General features: G+C 52.8%; 3 protein-coding genes across 11 annotated transcripts; 1 reads left to right on the plus strand and 2 right to left on the minus strand.

Moving 5' to 3' along the window:
* The first annotated feature begins 4 nt into the window (after positions 1-4).
* On the plus strand, positions 5-1,121 carry TMEM223 (transmembrane protein 223). Its single transcript, XM_025446314.3, has 2 exons — positions 5-371; positions 698-1,121. The coding sequence occupies exons 1-2, from the start codon at positions 56-58 to the stop codon at positions 988-990; spliced, it is 609 nt and encodes a 202-aa protein (XP_025302099.1). The 5' UTR covers positions 5-55; the 3' UTR covers positions 991-1,121.
* Positions 1,122-1,224: 103 nt separating this feature from the next.
* On the minus strand, positions 1,225-3,428 carry TMEM179B (transmembrane protein 179B). The gene is made up of 5 exons (XM_025446313.3): positions 3,271-3,428; positions 2,187-2,374; positions 1,968-2,102; positions 1,787-1,865; positions 1,225-1,579 (listed from the first exon to the last, which is right to left on the minus strand). Exons 1-5 carry the CDS (start codon positions 3,364-3,366, stop codon positions 1,418-1,420), a joined length of 660 nt encoding a protein of 219 aa, XP_025302098.1. The 5' UTR covers positions 3,367-3,428; the 3' UTR covers positions 1,225-1,417.
* Positions 3,429-3,454: 26 nt separating this feature from the next.
* On the minus strand, positions 3,455-15,672 carry TAF6L (TATA-box binding protein associated factor 6 like). 9 transcript variants are annotated; one of them, XM_049096446.1, is made up of 13 exons: positions 15,402-15,672; positions 15,074-15,180; positions 14,754-14,813; positions 11,586-11,745; positions 11,073-11,154; positions 10,149-10,299; positions 9,940-9,990; positions 9,354-9,448; positions 7,866-7,940; positions 7,500-7,720; positions 7,002-7,134; positions 4,387-4,515; positions 3,455-4,261 (listed from the first exon to the last, which is right to left on the minus strand). In XM_049096446.1, the coding sequence occupies exons 4-13, from the start codon at positions 11,642-11,644 to the stop codon at positions 3,494-3,496; spliced, it is 1,764 nt and encodes a 587-aa protein (XP_048952403.1). In that variant the 5' UTR covers positions 11,645-11,745; positions 14,754-14,813; positions 15,074-15,180; positions 15,402-15,672; the 3' UTR covers positions 3,455-3,493. The 9 variants fall into 9 exon arrangements, with proteins under 9 accessions (XP_048952403.1, XP_025302079.1, XP_048952402.1 ...); XM_025446294.3 differs by having other exon boundaries at positions 7,866-7,928; positions 11,073-11,159; XM_049096445.1 differs by having other exon boundaries at positions 14,700-14,813.
* Between the last annotated feature and the right edge of the window lie 4,961 nt (positions 15,673-20,633).

Genomic DNA, 20,633 nt, shown 5'->3' on the forward strand with positions numbered 1-20,633 from the left:
GGGGCTTTCCAGCCGGAAGTCCTACCCCGGAAGCGGCGCCGTAGCCGCACGGGCCATGGGGGCACCTGGGGGCTTGTGTTCCGTGCGGCTGCTAGTCGCACTGCGGTCTCTGCCGGCGCGCCAGCTCCTGCACGACGTGGCCCCGCCGCGGGACGTGCTGCTCTTTGAGCACGAGCGGGGCAGCTTCTTCGCCGTCCTCGGCCTGTTCTGCGCGGGCCAGGGCGTCTTCTGGGCCTCTCTGGCCGTGGCAGCCTTGGCCCGACCGCCGGCCCGGGCGCTGCCTCCAGACGCCGAGATCCCAGACCGCGGCCGCTTGGACCTACGCTCCACACTCTGGCGCTACGGTCTGGCTGTCGGTTGCGGCGCCATTGGTAAGGCGCGGGCTGGCTTCCCGCCACGGGGACGTGGGGCGGCAGGGCACGACCCGCCCTGCTCCGGCACGGACGGGGCGGGACTCCCGACCTTCAGGCTAGGAGGAGCTGTGCCCCTCATTCTGCGAGCTCCGGACCGGTCTCCTTGCCTTTAAAACGAGGGTGGACATGAAGGTTGTTGGGGGGATGGATGAACACAAGAGTCACGTGGAAGAGTTCGGTATATGTTACTATCAGCACAATTTTTTAATTCGGAGGGCACTGGAAAGGTTGTTACTTACCTCTCCAGTGAAAACCCCTCACCCCAAGCTTTGGTTTTCCTGCAGGTACCCTGGTACTTGGTGCTGGTCTTCTCTTCTCCCTCCGTTCTGTGCGTTCAGTGATGCTCCGGGCTGGAGGGAAGCAGGTGACCCTCACCACTCATGCCCCCTTTGGCTTGGGTGCTCATTTCACCGTCCCTTTAAATCAGGTATCCTGCATGGCCCACCGCGGTGAAGTCCCCGCTATGTTGCCTCTAAAGATCAAAGGCCGGCGCTTCTACTTCCTCTTGGACAAAGCTGGACATTTCCCCAACACAAAACTCTTTGACAATACTGTAGGTGCCTACCGCAGCTTGTGAAGAAACCACCTCTGGTCACTCATCCCTCCCAGAGGGGAATAAAAACTGAACCTTAGGGATGGGGTGACAACCAAGGTCACAAGGGGGCCCAAGGTTCATTAGCAAATAAAAGGGTGGCCATCCCAAGGGCAGCTGATGGTACCTCTTACTTCTGTTCCTTGTCTGTTGAGCTTTCACCATATCCTCCCATCCACCTGCCTACAGTGCTTTAACACCAAGAACTCAGTACCAAGATGAAGGGAAAAAGTAATATAATATTTTGGTACAAAAACAACTGTAGGACGAGAGGTGGAGGGGGCCTAGTATCATGTTTCCCTCGTGGAGGGCAAAGGGGCTCCCAGTATAAACAGGGCCACGAGGGGGCAACAGGACTGTAGGCACTTGGGCACCGAGTCTTAGGCTGCAGGCAGCATCCTTTGGTTACTCTTCAGGAATGGGAAAGGCGAGACCCAACGAGAGCATCTGTCTCAGAGCTCCATTCAGGGTCCCCCTGCTCCAGGGGCCGGAATGGGGTGGCTTCAGACTTCCACTGCACCACCTGAAGCACCAAGACCACACACCACAAAACCAGATTCACCCAAGAAGAGGTCTGTGGGAAACAGGAACAGGAGTGTGAGGAGTGCGGCCATCTTACCCACTTCCACCCACATACCGCTATTCTCTATTCACTGTCAGGTCAAAAGCCTTTCAGCCCCTTGGAGCCTCTTGCTTCAGGGCACCCCCACAACTACAGATGCCTCTAGGAACCTGCAGACCCCTGGGTCTCCACCCGGTCTTTCATATCCCGGGACCTCACTTCAGCATTGTGTAGGTTGGAGTAAAACTGCAGAGCGGTTCCAGGGGGTGTCCATGGAACTTTCTGGGCTTCGGAGCAGCTGTGAGGTCAAAGAGACGGTGGTGAGAAAGAGGGTTATAGGCTCTCCTCTGCAGAAGGAAGGCCATCAGCCCCATCCAGGGTTCCCTCCCACTCCCATTACCTAATTGTAATGTTCAGGGAGACGATGGATTTGCAGAGAGAACGGGTGCCAAACCGAAGGATACAGGCGGACACTAAGACCAAGAAGATGGCTACACACGAGATGACCAATGCAATGCGGAGCCCTATGGGGCCTCTAGGAGGAGGGAGAGAACCAGCCTTGTAGTTGAGATGGGACTACTCCCAACTCAGCCCCCGGCCCTCAGGGTAGGGCAGTCACCTGTGGGAGTCCTCGATGCAGCTGCTGTAGACCCAGAAGAGTAGAAGCAGGAGACAGTAGAGGGCCAGGAGGCCAGAGACCCCAGCCACAAAGTAGCAAACGGACGGGGCCGAAGGTTGGGATAAGGCCGGGAAGGAGCCATTCAGGGCGGCCACACCATACAGGGGACAGCAGCCACTGAAGGAGCCCTGTGAAGAGAAGCTGCTGATCCCTACCCACATTTCAGGTGAAAGCCTTGGCGCAGGCTCAGGACAGGTGTGAGGGATAACCTAGGGGAGGGCCACCCTAGGAAGTTCTATATGCACTGTCCGGGCCTGTTTCTGGGCCCACAGACTGATGGAGAGGGCCTGCTGGGGAAGTCAAACCTGCAGTGGCCAGAAGGATCAGGAAATAGGCGGTGGTTATAAAAGACAGTGAGCTTCGGAGAGGCCTCACAAGTTCTGGTCTTCCCTCTTCAGAAATCCTACAGTAAAACCAGAACTTGTGTAACCTTCGGCTCTCTCCGGTGTTTTCTAATCCGTAAAACCAAAGATCCCTAACGGTGCCTGCTTTCTGGCTACACGAGCGTGTTTGCGAACACGACTGCCTGGCTGGGGAAACCCTCTGCTTTACGCGGCCGTTTCCTACACGGCTCTTCGGTCGTTCACACACACTGGGCTGTGATCGTGCGGTAGCCTGGTCATCGCCGCCGCACCGAGCTTTACTTCCTGGCGGAGCTCGGCACAACCGTGTCTCATTTAAAGGACGAAGGCAGGGCCTGGGCCGACTTCTGTTGCAGAACCGGGCAGAACCGGGCACGTTAACGCCGCCGGGGCTGACAGGCCGGGCTACGTCTGGTGCCTTAGGTCACTCCTGAGGACTCGTCCCTTTGGCGAGGGCCCGGCTGCGAAGCGGCACACCGGCGGGCGGAGCCGCAGAGCGCCGTGGGCGCCGAAGCATCGCGGCCGCAGACCCGCGAGCCCTGGGCCTCACCCGGCCCGCCCGCTCCGAGGAGCAGAGGAGCAGCCCCGCGGGCCCGGCCCCGCCCGGAAGACGGCGCCTGCCTCCCCCACACCCGTCGCCGCCTGCCCGCCCCGCCCCGCACCTGGGTCCGGGTCAGCGTCGCGGCCGCCACGGCCCCGCACAGAAAGGCGGCCGCGAGCAGCAAGAGCTCGAAGCGCTGCGGCCAGAGCAGCGCCATGGCGCCCCCGCCAGCAGGAAGCGCGGCCGCGGGAGCAACCGCCCAAGCCCCGCCTCATCCGGCACGACCCACGAGCGGCAGACGTCACTTCCGGCACGGGGCTTTATTCACGGAAGCGGCGGCCGCCCTAGAGCGGGAGGTACAGCGAGTAGTCCGAGAGCGCCCAGCGGCGGGCCGGGCGGCCGGTGCGGCCGATCATCGGCAGCTTCTGCACGTAGCGGGAGGCCGGGCTGGGCCCGTACGGCACGGGGAAGGCGGTCTGGAAGAGGCGCCCGCGGCACCGCCTCCCGGCCTGCCGCCCCGCAATAATAAAACGGAAGTACGGGGCGCCGCGCGGGGCGAAGCGGCTCTTCTGGAAGACGTCCCGCGTGCCGGCGCCGGGCCCCTGCTGCCGGGGCGCCCCCCGCGCCCGGTGCACGCGCGGAAGCGGCCGGCTCTCGGAGGCGGCGGGCGCAGAGGCGGACGCGGGGCCGCCGCGGGGGCTCTCGTCGCCCTGCGGGCTGACCATGGCGTTGGCCGTCAGCTGGGGCATCTTCCGCACCGAGTCCGGGGCGGCCGCCGGCTCCTTCTTGTCCCCGGGCGGCCGCAGAGTGGTAGGAGTCGGCTGACCCGTGCCAAAGCGGGTAGCCAAGCTGTCCCCGAAGAAAGCGTACAGCTCCTGGTAGATGTCCGCCAGCGTCACTGACGGGGAAGGATCCTCCGGCCCCGCGCCTCCTGGCGGTAGCGGGTGGACAGACCCAAAGCCTGGCTCCGCGCCGCCTCCGGAGGGAGACTCCTGCAGGAGCAGGCTGTCCCAGGGCAGGTCGTCTGAGCTCCGGACCCCCCTGCCGCTTGGGCCTCCCTTGTTGGGCTCTGCCGCCTGGGCCTTCATCTTCAACAGTCGCTCTACAGCCACCTGCAAGAGCAGAGGGACTGGGGTAGGCAAGAACTAGGAGCAACCCGGGCCCATAAAGATTTAGGGCAGGTGAGCTGCTGAGTTCGAGCAGGGAAGAAGGGAGGCTGGAAGGGGCAGGCACCCACCAGAATGGCTCCATAAACCTTGTGCCCATCCGCTTTAACCTGGGCGTTAGAGACGGAATAATCATCTAGCACAGCCTGCAGATTTGTCCAGTAAGTGGACAGGTGTGGGTACAGGACTCGTTCCACTGCCTGGAAGGGAGAGAAGGAACACAGTAAAGCACCTCTTTGTTGCTTGTTGCCCCTCAAGTACCCTTTCCCATGGAAGACCTATTTTTATCTCCCATATGAAATTCTCAGCTTGGTATATTCCACCAACATTTACTTGGAACCCGCTGTATGCCCAAGCCTTTGCTAAGCACTGGGAATAAAGGTCAGGTACAAACAATATAAAGTGACCCTATGATCACTGACCTGTATGACAGGGGCTAAGAGGGTATAAGTCATGCCCATTGCTAACAGACCAATTTAATTTGCCAACTCTTAGCCTATATAGTCAGTAGGCAAGTTTACATCTTGCTGAGGTAAATAGACTCAGTTCAAACCACTTGCACAAAACCAAACAACTGATCATAGACCTGGACTCATCATGCCAAATTTTAAATCCTGTGATTAATTTTCAGGAAAGCAATTGAGATTCCACAGAGGAGACCTCTGTTACGTGCTTTGGTGGGTGAGAGTTCTTCGGTTGGTCATCCACAGCCTGAGGATTTGAAAATGTTAAATCAGCAAGCTCCTAGAGAAATATAACTCACCACTGCCTCAGCTATAAAAACTTAAATAATTTTCTAACTATATGGGACGCCTGGTGGTTCAGGAGTTGAGCGCCTGCCTTCAGCCCAGGGCGTGATCCTGGAGGCCGGGGATCGAGTCCCACATCAAGGTCCCTGTATGGAGCCAGCTCTCAGCCCAAGATCACGCCCTGAGCCAAAGGCAGATGCTCAACCACTGAGTCACCCAGGTGTCCTTAGATTCCTTTTAAAGTCTATACTATAGGGTAGCCCCGGTGGCTCAGCGGTTTAGCACCGCCTTTGGCCCAGGACATGATCCTAGAGACCTGGGATCGGGTCCCATGTCGGGCTCCCTGCATGGAGCCTGCTTCTCCCTCTGCCTGTGTCTCTGCCTCTCTCTGTCTGCCTCTCTCTCTCTCAAGAATAAATAAAATCTTAAAAAAAAAAAAAAGTCTATACTATAGCCTATTTAAGTTTATCTTACAAATGTAATGGTGATTTACTATTAAAATTCTATAAATAAGGGCATCTGGATTGCTCAGTCCTGACTCTTAGTTTCCATTTGGATCAGGGGGTGAACTTAGGGTCACAAAGCATGGAATCCACTTGAATCGACTTGTCCCTCTCCCTCCGCCTCTGCGTCTCCCACTCCCACTCCCTGCACTGCTCTTAAGTGTGCAAGTTCTCAAAGATTTTCTTTACTTAGAGAGAGGGTGAGAACTTGGGCTCTCCCTAAATAAAGAAAATCTTCTTTAAAAATCCATAAATCTGGGCAGCCCGGGTGGCTCAGCGGTTTAGCGCCGCCTTCAGCCCAGGGGCTGATCCGGGAGACCTGGGATCGAGTCCCACATCAGGTGCCCTGTATGGAGCCTGCTTCTCTCTCTGCCTGTCTTTGCCTCTCTCTCTCTCTGTGTCTCTCATGAATAAATAAATAAATAAAATCTTTAAAAAATAAATAAAAATCCATAAATCACATTAACGGAAAAAAGCAGACAAACCTTAGGATCAATTCAAAAGATAAAGAAAAAGCATTCAATAAAAGTTCAACATAAATGATAAAACCAAGAATATAAAGCAGTATGAAATAATTTTCTTCATCGGAGAAAGGTTATCAACACAAGGTACATCAGCCTAAGTGGGAAGGTTATTAGCACTTCTCTTAAAATTGGAAATGATGGGATCCCTGGGTGGCGCAGCGGTTTAGCGCCTGCCTTTGGCCCAGGGCGCGATCCTGGAGACCCGGGATCGAATCCCACATCGGGCTCTCGGTGCATGGAGCCTGCTTCTCCCTCTGCCTATGTCTCTGCCTCTGTCTCTCTGTCTCTCATGAATAAATAAATAAGATCTTTAAAAAAAAAAGAATGAGGCGCCTGGCTGGCTCAGTGGGGAGTGTACAACTCTTGATCTTGGGGTCATGAGTTTGAGCCCCACGGTAGGTGAGAGATTACCAAAAGTAAATAAGCTTAAAAAATATTAGAGGAATTGATCCTTCACATGATTAACATAGAATGGGCAGGAATTCATGAAGTGGAGGATATATTACTATCTGCCTGGCACGACTTTTTAAAGAATAAGACATTAATATACAGAAAGTCAGTATCAATTAGCCTGCCCTCGGGCAAGAGCTTAATACCTGGCAGCAGCAAGCACAGACCATTTTTTTTTTAATTTTTTTTTTTTATTTATTATTTATGATAGTCACACACACAGAGAGAGAGAAGCAGAGACACAGGCAGAGGGAGAAGCAGGCTCCATGCACCGGGAGCCCGACGTGGGATTCGATCCCAGGTCTCCAGGATCACGCCCCGGGCCAAAGGCAGGCGCTAAACCGCTGCGCCACCCAGGGATCCCAAGCACAGACCATTTTTATGAGAAGAGACAAATATTGTTTTCTCTAATCCTAAAGGAGAGATATTATGGCTCTGTGGGAAAGGCTATGGTCCTCACCTTCCAGCCAAGGGCATGCAGCCCCACCACAGCCCCGTAGTGAGAGCAGAGAGGCCGCACGGGGTCTGCCAGGACCTTCTGCAGGGAGAGCAGGATCTGCTGATACAGGCCACTCACGAGATCCCCATGAGTCCTAAGGAAGCAACCTTCAGTCAAAGAGGACAATGAGGCCCGGGGCTGCCCAACTGGACTCAAGCCCAATCCAGAGCCCACAGAGAAAACAGCACTTGTGTGGCCCACTGGGGTGAGTGAGCAATGGGGCTCCGGGTGACAAGACTACCTGAAGGGCCGAAGGACCAAACCCTTGGCCCTTGGTGTTTGCCATCCATGTGCAGACTCCCAGGTTGCCACAGCTTCAAGGCTGAAAAGCTCTAATGGAAGAGGTTCCCTGACCTCTCAACATCCAGCCTTGAAGCCACACATTTCACCTGATTTTGACTACAAACTCCTCAGCCCTGGGGCCACCCCACCCTGTGTACGGCGAGGCCCCATGGCTACCAGAAGATGTGGCTGAGCAGGAGGGCAGCACCATCCCGAAGAGTCCAGTGGTCATTCAGAGGGTTGATGGAGGCAGCCAATGGCTCCAGGACACAGTAGAGGACGCTGCCTACAAGGGAGCGAACATAGGGCCCCAGGCAGAGGTGGGGGTTCCGAACCAGGCTCCGGGCTACTTGCAAGAGCCGATGCAGCTGCTCCAGGTCGTGGCTTACAGATTTTACCTGTTTGTAGAAGACGGTGGCTGAGGGGCACATGAGGGTGCAGGTTGGAGCCTGCTGCTCTGATGGCACCTGCCATGAGCCCTACACAATGCTGGGTCACCTCCCCCCGCAAAGCATTCTCCTCTGCCCCAGCCTGGTCACTCACCCCACTGACCACGTAGACAAAGTAAGGCAGGAGTGCTGCAATCTTGGAGTTTGTCTGCAGATCCTGGAGAGCAATCTGAAAAGGATTACACTGGATCTACCAGCCCTAAATATAAACTGACTTTTTAAAAAAGATTTACTTACTCATTTATTTTTATTTATTCATTTCAGAGAAAGCACAAACAGGGGGAGAGGCAAGGGAAGAAAGAGAAGCAGACTCCCCGCTGAGCTGGGAGCCCAAGTGGGCTCGATCCCAGGACCCTGAGATCATGACCTGAGCCAAAGGCAGGCCTTTAACCAACTGAGCCACCCAGGCACCCCTAAACTGACATTTATTAAAGGATGATTGAGTACTTACACATTAAAATTTTCAATGTCAACACTCTCTGATTCAGCAACTGTATTTCTATCACTTTAACACACTATAAGAAACACCCACTGATACACATACCCACTCACAGACCTGTCTGTAATAATATGAAATTGAATGCAACCTAAATGTCCAACATGTTTTTTAACTGAGAAAAGCAGCTGTTCTAAAACCAGGTCTTTACTATAATACCACTTTAGTTTATACTAAAGTAATCATAGTTAAAAAATAGCAATTGGAGATTCTCACTTTCCAGTTCATATATTTTATTTTGCAATATTTCTATAATGAACATACTGGTGTTACTTTTCTAAGCAGAAAAAAAAAGAGAGTTAAGTTAATGAGAAAAACTCTCTTAGGCCTGAGTCTCTATTACTTATATACTCCAAACCCCTCTAGATAAAGCTCCTATACTCAGATGCTGTGAAAGCAAACTGGCTAGGAAGGAGCTCAGCTCCCAAGCCCTCCATCCAGCCATCTGCACTGTCCTAGAGAACCAGAGCCAAGCTCCCGAGGCAGGAACATATGGTGGCAACATTCCCAATTCTGCAGGGGAAGCGGCAGCAATGGCCAGACACCTGAAGAAGTACAGGATGTAAACCATCAGAGAAAGGCCACATGGTTGAGCAGAACCCCCAGCTAGCACTCACCTGTCTCTGGATAGGAGAGGACCAACCAACCATAGGTAGTGTCCAGCACACTCTGGGGAGTCCCAGAGGCTAAAGCAGCAGGGTCTCAGGGCAGGCCTGGCTGGGCCCCCTGACCAGGCTCCCTCTACTTCCCTTCTCTACCTCTCAAGTACAGGCAAATGAGAGCTGCAACGTGGCTGCCCCATTTGGCCCCAGGTCAACAGACACCCTAAAGTGGAGGCTCTGGAACTAAAGTGTGGGGGTACTGAGCCCCGCAAATGGCCCTGCTGAGAACAAGGGTTCCTGCTAGAGTGGGAAGACGAGTCAGTCCTGGAAGAGCACCAGCCCCCGAGCATGACACCCCCACCGAGAGCAGCTTCCAGCCACGTCAGTCAAGTGGTATGGGGTGGACAGGAAGTAGGCATCCGAAAGAGTTTCGTGGGAACCTGAAAGCTGGACTCTACGCCCCAATTTTGGCCCACTCACTCACCTTCATCAGCTGTGGATCATCCCCCAGCACAGCCCGAGTCACCTGCTGGTAGTACTTGAGAAGGTCATCAGTCAGTGAAGACACAGCGCTGGGCACTATGGGAAGATGGGCAGAAGGTGGTCCGGGTGGAGAGCCCAGCTGGCCTCCCCTGCCCGCTCTCACTCACCCTCCTACCCCCACCCCACCCCCGCCAGAAACCTGTTCAGACAGGACTCCCAGAGCACGGAGCCACCAGCTCCTCAGAGCAGCCTGTTCAGCCCTGACCTTGCAGGCTTTTCCACACCCCTCTGCTCTGTACTCTACCTAGGCAGATTCCTGCTCAGTCCTCAATCTCTCCTGGACACCTGCCCTCAGGGACCCCAGTTGCCCAGACTTCTGTGCTAGCATCCAACACCCATCCAACCCATGACTGGTTCCAGGTCTGGGCTCCTATCTCCAAATCCGAGCCCTCTGGGCCGGGACTGTGCACACTCAGAACAGGGTATCAATAAATATTTGTCAGATGAACAATCAGAGGTATGGGATACCCCCCTCAGTTCCAAAGGGAGGAAAGTTCAGGGAGTCTGTTCCTCACACTACACCTTACCTGATCCCTGCGGTGCCAGGTTCCCTTTGCCGTCCAGGTAGGAGACGTGAACTAGAACCAGAGCAGAGAGATGGGTCAGCCTAGGGTTTTGCCTGTTGTAGCATCACCCACGCCTCTGAGCTCTGCTCTATCCACCAGCCAGCCCATCACCCCTCCTCTGACAACCCAGTTTCGGCCCTCCACCCCCACCATAGGACCTCAGCAGTCACCTCTCACAGCTGTCTCGGCACAGCCTTTTGGGATGTTGGTGGCCAGGGCCAGCTCCACCAGGTTCACTTCTCGGTCCTCAGGAAAGTAAAGCTCACCCTCTCTGGCAGGGCGCAGGGGCAGCACCTCCTGGGATCCGTAACCACACACGGCCTGAGCAAAGAGAGGATCAGAGGGCAGGCTGAATCCAGGGAGGGAGGAGGCACTCTACCAACCAGGGAAAAGAGTCTATGCTTGAGGGAGGTCCAAAAGTACTGAAAAGGGGGCAGCTTGGGTGGCTAAGCGGTTTAGTGCCTCCTTCAGCCCAGGGCCTGATCCTGGAGACCTGGGATCCAGTCCCATGTCGGGCTCCTTGCATGGAGCCTGCTTCTCCCTCTGCCTGTGTCTCTGCCTTTCTCTCTCTCTCTCTCTCTCTCTCTGTGTGTGCCTCTCATGAATAAATAAATAAAAAATCTTAAAAAAAAAAAAAAAAAAAGTCCTGAAAAAGGGGAGACACCTGAGGCTTCAAGCCTACTGCTGGGCATCTGGCTGGAGCATCCAGTGCTCACTGGGTCAGAGAGGAGAATTTGGTCCTCCCAGATTCGTACAGGCTGCGCCCCACACCCCCATGCTGCTGGTCCTTATACTCACCCAACTTTGATAACACTACTCTTTTTTTTTTCTTTTAAAGTAGGCTCCATGCCCAACATGGGGCTCAAACTCACAACCCTGAGACTAGGAGTCAGGTCCTCCACCAAGTGAGTGAGCCAGGCATCCCAACACTACTCTCTGCTACACGTGACCTTCTTCCCTCAAGGCCTTGGCCCACAACAACTCTTCAGGACACTTTAATACCAACATTGTGCCCAGGCTGTTCCCTTACCCTCCTTTTGGCCCAATCCAATGCAGGCCTCACAACAGGCCTCTGCAGCCTATGCTCAGCTCACCTCCACACTGCTCCATCGGAGGGCCCTGTTGAAATCCTCAACAGTCAGCTTCCGCCGCTTGGTGTGTTTCATGAATTGAGAGCTATTCTGAGAGGGGAGGAACAAAGTAAGGGGACAGAGAGCAGGGGGTTGGAGTCCCCCAAGGAAGAGATACCCAGGCGACAAGAAGGACACAGGAATCGAGATCAGAAAACCCAAATCCAGCTCTGGTCTTGGGCAAACAGCCCCCAGAGTAATGCTCCCACTCTGTGACCCAAGTTCTCACAGGCAGAATGTGCACATGAACTCGCCTGGTCAGCCTGGCACGGGTGTTGGGAAGATGGACACGTGAGAAGATGCCCAACCACACTCTATTGGCCAGAAGGCTCAATGGGAGCTCTGGGAGGGTGGGGGCCACCTCCACGGTGTTCCCTCACAGCAGAGTGGGTGCCAGACACACACCTGCTGACTAAATCCCCACGGGGGGTGTACAGGGGAGCTAGGGAGGCGTGCTGGAAGAGAAGGGGAGCGGACCTGGGTGGCCTCCCTGAGCCGGTAGCACACATCCTCCGCGAGCAGGGCCGCCACCTCATCGCTCAGCTCCAGGCCCGTGCTCTCGGCCATGAGCCGGACCGATTCCCGGGGGATCTCCACAAACCGCCGCTCTTCCCGCTCCGACATGATGCTGATGGAGCTGGGGGCCAGAAGAGAAGGTGTCAAAAGCCCCCCTGGGCCCCCTCGGAGCCCAGGAGCCTGACTCCAGGCCTTCTGGGCCAGTCTTATGGCTCTGGCTCCAAGATCCCTGAACAAGGAGCCACCGAGGCTCTGAGCGCTGAGGTGAAGCATGAGAAAAAGCCGAGCTGCATCAGACAGGAGTGCTGCCCGACAGGGGCCTGGCCTCGGGGACGGGGACGGCACTGAACTGGGTCCCGGCCACGCCTTACCACTTCCTGAGCCAGATGTGGCTGAACTGTGGCTGAGATCCTCATCAGCCTGAGCCCTCCTGGCCCAACCTGTAAAACAGGCAATCATCCCCACCCTCCCTAACTCTGAAAAGTTGCTGTGAGGACAAAGTGAGCTGGTGTACAGGGAAGCCAGGGACTAGAATGCAACACCACCCAAACAGAGATGGAAGATGTAACCGGGGTCAGTTAAGTATAAACTTCATGTCTTGGGATCCCTGGGTGGCGCAGCGGTTTAGCGCCTGCCTTTGGCCCAGGGCACGATCCTGGAGACCCGGGATCGAATCCCACGTCGGGCTCATGGTGCATGGAGTCTGCTTCTCCCTCTGCCTATGTCTCTGCGCCTCTCTCTCTCTCTCTCTCTCTGTGACTATCATAAATAAATTAAAAAATAAATAAATAAATAAACTTCATGTCTTCTTCCTTCTGATTATTGCTACAGGTGCTACCAACTCTCTCTTTCATTTCAACTCTCAATGAAAACACTACTTCTCCCTTGCTCAAAAATCTTCAGGCCTGGGCACCCGAGTGGCTCAATGGGTTAAGGGTCTGCCTTTAGCTCAGGTCATGATCTCGGGGTCCGGGGATGGAGCCCCACACTGGGCTCCCTGCTCAGTGGGGAACCTGCTTCTTTCTCTCCCTCAGCCCTTCCCCATGGCTCCTGCTGTCTCCCTCAAATAAATAAAATCTTTAAAAATATATCTATACATAAATATTCAGTCCTTCCCCACTGATTCTTTTTTGTTGTTGTTAAGATTTTATTTATTGGGATCCCTGGGTGGCGCAGCGGTTTGGCGCCTGCCTTTGGCCCAGGGCGCGATCCTGGAGACCCGGGATCGAATCCCACGTCGGGCTCCCGGTGCATGGAGCCTGCTTCTCCTTCTGCCTATGTCTCTGCCTCTCTCTCTCTCTCTCTCTCTCTGTGTGACTATCATAAATAAATAAAAATAAAAAAAATTAAAAAAAAGATTTTATTTATTTATTTATTCATTAGAGACAGAGAGAGGCAGAGACACAGACAGAGAGAAGCAGGCTCCACGCAGGGATCCTGACATGGGACCCGGGACTCCAGGATCACACCCTGGGCCGAAGGCAGGTGCTAAACCACTGAGCCACCCAGGGATCCCTTCCCCACTGATTCTAAAAGAAACTCTAAACTCCCCAGCTTGAAATTCTGTGTTTGGTCCCAAATCCCCACAGCTGTTCAAGTGAATGGATCCCTCCTCCCAGTGAGCCCAGCCTAGTGTGCTCCGGCCTGCCCCATGCTCACCACCAGCTCTGGCTGGTCTGTCTCCCTCTTTCCTCCAAGCCTCTTTGGCAAGGCAAATCCAGTCTGTCCTTTAAGGTCTTCCTGCCCATATGCCACCGAGGACTATCGGGCTTTTAGAGCTGGACTATCTCCCAGTTTGGCTGCAAGGCCTAAGAGCAGGAACCTGCTCTTCCGCTCGCAGGAAATGGCAGAATAAGAACGCAACAAAGGGGGGCACCTGGGTGCCTCAGTCAGTTACGTAGCTGCCTTTGGATCCACCTTGGGCCCAGGTCATGATCTCAGGGTCCTGGGATCAAGCCCCACATTGGGCTCCCTGTTCAGCTGGGATCCTGCTTCTCCCTCTCCCTGTGCCCTTCCTCTAGCTCATGCTTGCTCACTTGCTCTCTCTCTCTCTCTCCTTCGCTCTCTCCAATAAGTAAAAATCGCTAAACAAAAAAATTCCTCCCAGTGGCTCTGCATTGGTTTTGGAATAAAGAACAAACCTAGGGCAGCCCGGGTGGCTCAGGGATTTAGCACTGCCTTTAGCCCAGGGCGTGATCCTGGAGTCCCAGGATTGAGTCCCACGTGAGGCTGCCTGCATGGGAGCCTGGTTCTCCTTCTGCCTGTGTCTCTGTCTCTCTCTCTCTCTGTCTCTCATGAATAAATAAATAAAATCTTTAAAAAAATAAATAAATAAATAAAAAATAAAGAACAAACCTAGGGACACGTTTGGTTCAGGTTGTGATCCTCCGGTCTTGAGATCGAATCCCTCATCAGGCTCCCTGCAAGGGAGCCTGCTTCTCCCTTGGCCTATGTCTTTGCCTCTCTGTATCTCTCATGAATAAATAAATAAATAAAATCTTAAAAAAAAAGAAAAAAGTGGGACACCTGGGTGGCTCAGCGGTTGAGTGTCTGCCTTCAGCTCGGGGAGTGATCCTGGAGTCCCAGGATCAAGTCCCACATCAGGTTCCCTGCATGGAGGCTGCTTCTCCCTCTACCTATGTCTCTGCCTCTCTTTCTGTCTCTCATGAATAAATAAATAAATAATCTTTGAAAAAATAATAAAATCTTAAAAAATAATAAAAGAACAAAAACCTGGTTCCCAGGTCCTGTGTGTCCACTTACTTCTACAACCCTTCTTTCCCTCTTGTGCTCTGCATTCCCACCATGGCCTCTTTCCATTTCCCCAAAACACCTGCTATCAGGATGTTCATACACTGTTTGCTCTTCTTCACTCTCCTCCTCCTCCATCCCAGTTCTGTCTAGTGGACTCCTAGTTGCTCCTTCACATCTCAGTTGAAATGTCACTACTTGCTCAGGAAGTCTTCTCAAACCTCCACGCTGCCCCAATACTTTGCCTTCACAGTAGTGATCACAATTTTTTTTCCCCCGCAATTTGTAATTACATATTTGTATAGCTTTGTGATTAACACCTACCTTCCCACTAGACCGTAAGCTCCACACCAGCTAGGATCATGCCTGTTTGCTCACCTTTGCATCCCCAGCGTCCCGCACGGTGTCAGCACATAATACGCCCTCAATAAACACTGGCTACAAAAACAAATAAAAAAAGCTGTGTTTTTTTCTTTTTTTTCTAAGCACATGCTATGCCTAAGGCACAGAGCTAAGTGCTCTATAGGGGGTATATTTCATTTTATCCTCATTAACAATGAGATGCGTATTATGTAAATGCCATGTCTATTTCACAGCCAAGGAAATCAAAGCTCAGAGAGCTTAAATACTCAATGACTTGTCCAAGATCATCCAGCAAGCACTAAGTAGGGAGCAGGGACTCAACTCTTGTTCCTAACCATCAGCAGTGGCGGGCTGTGCCGGGGAACAAGGCCTGGATTCCCAGCCCGAAGACTTGGCGCTGGAGACCCGCCAATGGATAATCCCGAAGTTTCTGCTTCCCCATCTGTAAAATGCGAGTAAATAGTCCTGCCGACGCGGAAAGCGCAGAGGGAGCTTCCTTACTAGGGCCCACATTAAGACGCACAAAGTCTTAATGACCAAGGTCCCCCCTCCTCAGCCTCCTCTGCATCCGCAGCCACGAGCCACCCTGTAAAGAGCGTGGGCACCGACCGCCACCCGCGTCGAGGGTGCGCATCCTACCCCCGGGCCTCGCTTCATCCTTACCACTTGAGCGGTGAGGTGCAGTGGGGTGGAGGAGGTCAGGGGTTACGGAACTTGGGTCACGTGGCCAGCGAAGGGGGCGGACCCCCGCGGCGCCGGCCCTAAGACCACTGAGTGCGCAGCCCGCAGGGCGGCGAGGAGTCTTCGGGTCCGCGAGGACCTGCTCACCACAGGGCTCCCGCGCGGCGAAGGAGGCTTCCGAGACGGCCGCCGCGGCGGCTGCTCCCACTCGCCCTGCTCACCCTAATTCCCTCTCTCCGAGCCCAGGACCCACCTTCCAAGAGCACAGCCAATCGGCGAGCGCCTTACAAAGTTCCCGCCCTCCCGGGGAGCTTCCCGCCACGCGATTGGTCCTTGGAAGGAGCTGTAAAAGCATCTGGGCGCCAGGGGTCACGTGACACTGAAGACTCGGGCTTCTTAAAGCAACAGCGCTTGGGGGTTTTCGAGTCCGTACCTATGGTTTCGTGTATGTTTCAAAAGCGTATTGTCGGGGATCCCTGGGCGGCTCAACGGTTTGGCCCCTGCTTTCCGCCCAGGGTGTGATCCTGGAGTCCCGGGATCGAGTCCCACATCGGGCTCCCTGCATGGAGCCTGCTTCTCCCTCTGCCTGCATGCCTCTATGTCTCTCGTGAATAAATAGAGAAAATCTTAAAAAAAAAAAAAAAAAAGGCGTATTGTCAAGGAAAGCGTCCCCATTCTCTTGGTCCTGTCTGCTCCTGAGTTTCCGAGTATTTGCATTTACGCAATTGCAGCGAAACTTTAAACTTTGGCGCCTAAATCGGTTTTCTTTGCCCGCTTGGTGGAGCTCAACTTACCTCTCCATCACCTGCACTTCCTTTTCCCAGTAGGTATTCTCTTCGGGCAGAAGGGTCTTCTCACTGCCCCAAGCTCATGTGCAAGCTGCAGATTCCAGGGCTGTGCTCATCCTGGCACATCACTCCTGGCATCCTCACTCCTGTTCAGTAAGCCAACTATAAGCCCCTCACCTGACTAGCAGACTTCCTTGGCCATTTTACGCGCACACTTTCCTGAACTTGGGCAGTTAGTTCTCAATTAAGAACCAAATGGGCTAAAAAAAAAAAAAAAAAAAAAAAAAAAGAACCAAGTGGGCTTAGTGAGTTAAGTTACAGTATTTGGAGTCAGACCAACCTGGGTTCAAATTCTGTCACTGCTTTGGGGCAAATTACCTAACCACATTTTCACTCAACTACAAAATGGTACTAATACCCACCCCGCAGGATTACTGTAGATTAAATGAGATAATATCTGTGAAAGCACGTGGCAGACAGTGAATTAATTCCTTTATGTTCATCCAAGATGAGGTGGTTTGCAATGGGCTGTTCATTACAGAAGGGAGTATCCCGGGTCGTCTGGGTGGCTCAGCGGTTGAGGGTTGAGCGTCTGCCTTCAGCTCAGGGCGTGATCCTGGGATGCCTGGATCCAATCCCGCATGGGGCTCCCTGCATGGAGCCTGCTTCTCTCTCTGCCTCTCTCTCTACCTCTCCCTGTCTCTCATGAATAAATAAAATCTTTAAAAAAAAAAAAAAAAAGGAGTATCCCATGGTATCCCGTGGGAAAGCATGAATGTACACATCCTCACCCTTCCTCCCTCTCAGGGTTAGATGCTGCTGCTTCTAGAAAAGATCCTCCCAGGCCAGAGCGGGGGGGGGGGGGGGGGGGGGGGGGGGGGGGGGAGACGACGGGACTCAAATGGATGTGGCTGAAGTTGCCATGGCAACACCGCCTAAGGGGACTGTGACCCTGCTGAGTCTCCTCCAGTTATATTCAGAATGATGTTTGGAGTAGTTTCAGTACTGTGTTTGAACATTGGAGTGTCTGCCCACCTCTGCATTAAGAGGAGTGGGGGCTCTTCCACTGTCCTGAGTCTGAGATCAGCTTAGTGAGATCTGGGCTGCTGGCAGATAGTCTTGCTGAGGTGTTAGTAGTCTGGATAGCCATTGGCTACCTTGGAGGCAGGAGACAACGGTAGAAGGCCCTGGGGCTTGTAGGATTTAGTAAAACTATTCAAACTGTCTGGGGCCCATCCACGCCCAACCTCAAGTGGAGGCAGAGGCCAAGGAAAAGTGGTAGTGAGACTCACATAGCCACAGGTAAGAGAAAGGTGGGTCCCACTCACTCGTCAACTACCTAGTGCCTGGCAAAAAAGAGCTATGATGGCTTTGGAGCCAGACTGACAGTTTAAAAGCAAAAGCAGTAGTTGGCCGTTTAGCTCAGTTGGTTAGAGCGCGGTGCTGATAAAAGCAAAAGCAAAGCTCCACAACTCACTAGCTGTGTGACCTTGGTGTTACAGTTTATGTCTCTAACCTACTTTATCAACTGTCAAGTGGGAGAACAGAACCTTCATGGAACAGTTGTAAACAACACAATAATGTGTGTAAAAGATTTGGCAGGGCAGCAGGGGTGGCTCAGCGGTTTAGTGCCACCTTCAGTTCAGGGTGTGGTCCTGGAGACCCGGAATCGGGTCTCACATCGGGCTCCCTGCATGGAGCCTGCTTCTCCCTCTGCCCATGTCTCTGCGCACCCCACCCCCCGCCCATGAATAAAAAAAAAAAAAAATCAAAGATTTGGCATTAGCAGGCAGATACTCCTGTTACCTGTGACCTTTTTAAGAGGCTGTAACTTTCAGTTACAAAACCTTAAGAGGGGATCCCTGGGTGGCTCAGCCATTTGGCGCCTGCCTTTGGCCCAGGGTGTGATCCTGGAGTCCCAGGATGGAGTCCTGCATTGGGCTCCTTAAGTGGAGCCTGCTTCTCCCTCTGCCTGTCTCTCTGTGTCTCTCATTAATAAATAAAAAACATAACATCTTAAAAAAAAACCTTAAAAGATATGAATCCTGCAGACTATGTCCAGGCCACCCGCACTTGATCCCTTTCCCCACAAGGCTGGTGCCCTTTTAGTGGGTGTCACACCCCACATCCTCACTGCCACCCACGTGCTCATGTTCAATGAGCCCCTTCTGTCCATCAGTTGCTTCTATTCCAGGCCTGATGTTACTTTCAGGTTACCCCCAACACAATTTGCAGATTGCTAGTTCCATTTGAGGGCATGGGAAGAATTTTGCTCAGTGCGAGGAGTGAGGTTCACAGCTTAGGGGAAGTCCCTACAACCTGGGTAATCAACTCATAGTACAACAAAGTGATAGCACAATTTTATTTTATATTATTTTAAAGATTTTATTTATTTATTCATGAGAGACACAGAGAGAGAGAGGCAGAGACACAGGCAGAGGGAGAAGCAGGCTCCCCCTGGGAAGCCTGACGAGGGACTTGATCCCCAGATTCCAGGATCACAACCCAAGGTGAAGGCAGACGCTCACCCGCTGAGCCACCTGGGCACCCCTGGGTAGCAGAGTCCGTTAAGCATCCCACTCTTGGTGTCGGCTCAGGTCATCTCAGGGTCATGAGATTGGGCCCAGAGTCGGGCTCTGCGCTCAGTGACGTGTCTGCTGAGACTTTCTCTCCCTCCCCCCTCCCACTCGTGCTAAGATAAATAAATAAATAGTTTTAAAAAAAGAGAGAGAGGGCAGCCCTGGTGGCTCAGTGGTTTGGCGCTGCCTTCAGCCCAGGGCACGATCATGGAGCCACCGAATCGAGTCCCACATCGGGCTCCCTTCGTGGAGCCTGCTTCTCCCTCTGCCTGTGTCTCTGCCTCTCTCTCCCCGCGCCTCTCATGAATAAAATCTTAAAAAAAAAAAAAGAAAAAAAGAGATAAATAATTTAGGAAAAGCAAACAGGACACAGTAATTAAAGCACATGCTATGTGATACACTGTAGAGGTATAAATGGAAAAGCCTGCATCAGTCTGTGCAGGGATGGTGAAGGCAGGAAGAAAACTACATTCAAGTGCCATTTTCTTACCATGTTCCTGCCAATATTCTGGATGCTTCATATCAGGGTCTCTAGACCTTAGCATGATTGACATTTGGGACCAGATAATTCTTTGTTGGGGGGAGGGTGGATGCTGTCCTATATACTGTAGGACGTTAGCTGCATCCCTGGCCTTTACCCACTAGAAGGCAGTACCATCCACAGTTGTCACCAGTTGATAATCACTGCTTCTTTTTTTTTTTTTTTAAGATTTTATTTATTTATTCATGAGAGATACACAGAGAAAGGCAGAGACATTTGGGAGAAGTAGGCTCCCCACAGGGAGCCTTGATAGGGAACTCGCCAGAACCCCAGGATCACCACCTGAGCCAAAGGCAGATTCTCAACCACTGAGCCAACCACATGCCCCGATAATCAGTTTTTTTAATTTATTTATTAAATATTTATTTTTATTTATTTATGATAGACAGAGGGGGGGACAGAGACACAGGCACAGAGAGAAGCAGGCTCCATGCCGGGAGCCCGATGCAGTACTTGATCCCGGGACTCCAGGATCCTGCCCTGGGCCAAAGGCAGGCGTGAAACCGCTGAGCCACCCAGGGATCCCCAATCACTGCTTTATATGCATTATATCATGGTTATTATAATCAACAGTTGAGGGTCTATCATGGGCCAGGCTCTCTACAAGCCACTTGTACATGTGATCTCACACTAGCAGCAACCATCCAAAGAGGGTTAATGAGAAAACATAAGGCCCCCAGCTAGGACTGGAACCCAGTTCTGCACCAATTCAAAGACCACGCTTTCTATGACACAGCTCTACTTTCCAAGGAAACAAAAATGCTGAAAAAAATTTTAAAAAGAATTGACTGAGACTTGCTAGAGTAACAGGCAGTAAGCAGACAGGCTGGGAGAGGACATCCCAAGACAGACAAATTGTATTACAAAAGCAGAGTGTGAGCACACTGTGAGGGAGGGTAGTGTGTTTATTTAGTCTTTCAGTCATTTCATAGATTTTGGTTTATGTCACCCTAATGACAGTTTGGGCCCGCTCACATTTTCAATTCAGCTTAGTGACTGATTAATATATAAAGACTTCTGTTGGGGCACCTGGGTGGCTCAGCTGGGTAAGCATCTGCCTTTGACTCAGGTCATGATCTCGGTTCAGATCACAATCTTGGGGTCCTGGGATCAAGCCCCACATCAGGCTCCCTGCTCCATGGGGCGTCTGCTTCTCCCTCTCTCTCTGCCTTTTCCTCTGCTATATTGTCTCTTTCTCTCTCAAATAAATAAAATCTTAAAAAAAAAAAAAAATGTTTGCAGATCCCTCCTAGGAAGGGCTGCATTGGGAAGCCATAGTCTGGGTCATTACTATCCTCTTATTTCC

Source organism: Canis lupus, chromosome 18 (genome assembly GCF_003254725.2).
Source record: "Canis lupus dingo isolate Sandy chromosome 18, ASM325472v2, whole genome shotgun sequence".
In the NCBI taxonomy this organism is placed as follows: Eukaryota; Metazoa; Chordata; class Mammalia; order Carnivora; family Canidae; genus Canis; species Canis lupus.

What these genes read in the sequence shown, in the direction of transcription:
- TMEM223 (XM_025446314.3), top strand. Translation starts at nt 56, where the DNA reads ATGGGGGCACCTGGGGGCTTGTGTTCCGTGCGGCTGCTAGTCGCACTG. An exon ending in TGTCGGTTGCGGCGCCATTG is followed by an intron (nt 372 to 697) that starts GTAAGGCGCGGG and finishes GTTTTCCTGCAG; the next exon opens with GTACCCTGGTACTTGGTGCT.
- TMEM179B (XM_025446313.3), bottom strand. Translation starts at nt 3,366, where the DNA reads ATGGCGCTGCTCTGGCCGCAGCGCTTCGAGCTCTTGCTGCTCGCGGCC. An exon ending in CGACGCTGACCCGGACCCAG is followed by an intron (nt 2,375 to 3,270) that starts GTGCGGGGCGGG and finishes TTCTCTTCACAG; the next exon opens with GGCTCCTTCAGTGGCTGCTG. An exon ending in TCCCTGAACATTACAATTAG is followed by an intron (nt 1,866 to 1,967) that starts GTAATGGGAGTG and finishes TTGACCTCACAG; the next exon opens with CTGCTCCGAAGCCCAGAAAG.
- TAF6L (XM_025446297.3), bottom strand. An exon ending in TCCGATGGAGCAGTGTGGAG is followed by an intron (nt 10,300 to 11,072) that starts GTGAGCTGAGCA and finishes CTCTTTGCTCAG; the next exon opens with GCCGTGTGTGGTTACGGATC. An exon ending in TGCATGCCCTTGGCTGGAAG is followed by an intron (nt 4,516 to 7,001) that starts GTGAGGACCATA and finishes TCTCCCTTCCAG; the next exon opens with GCAGTGGAACGAGTCCTGTA.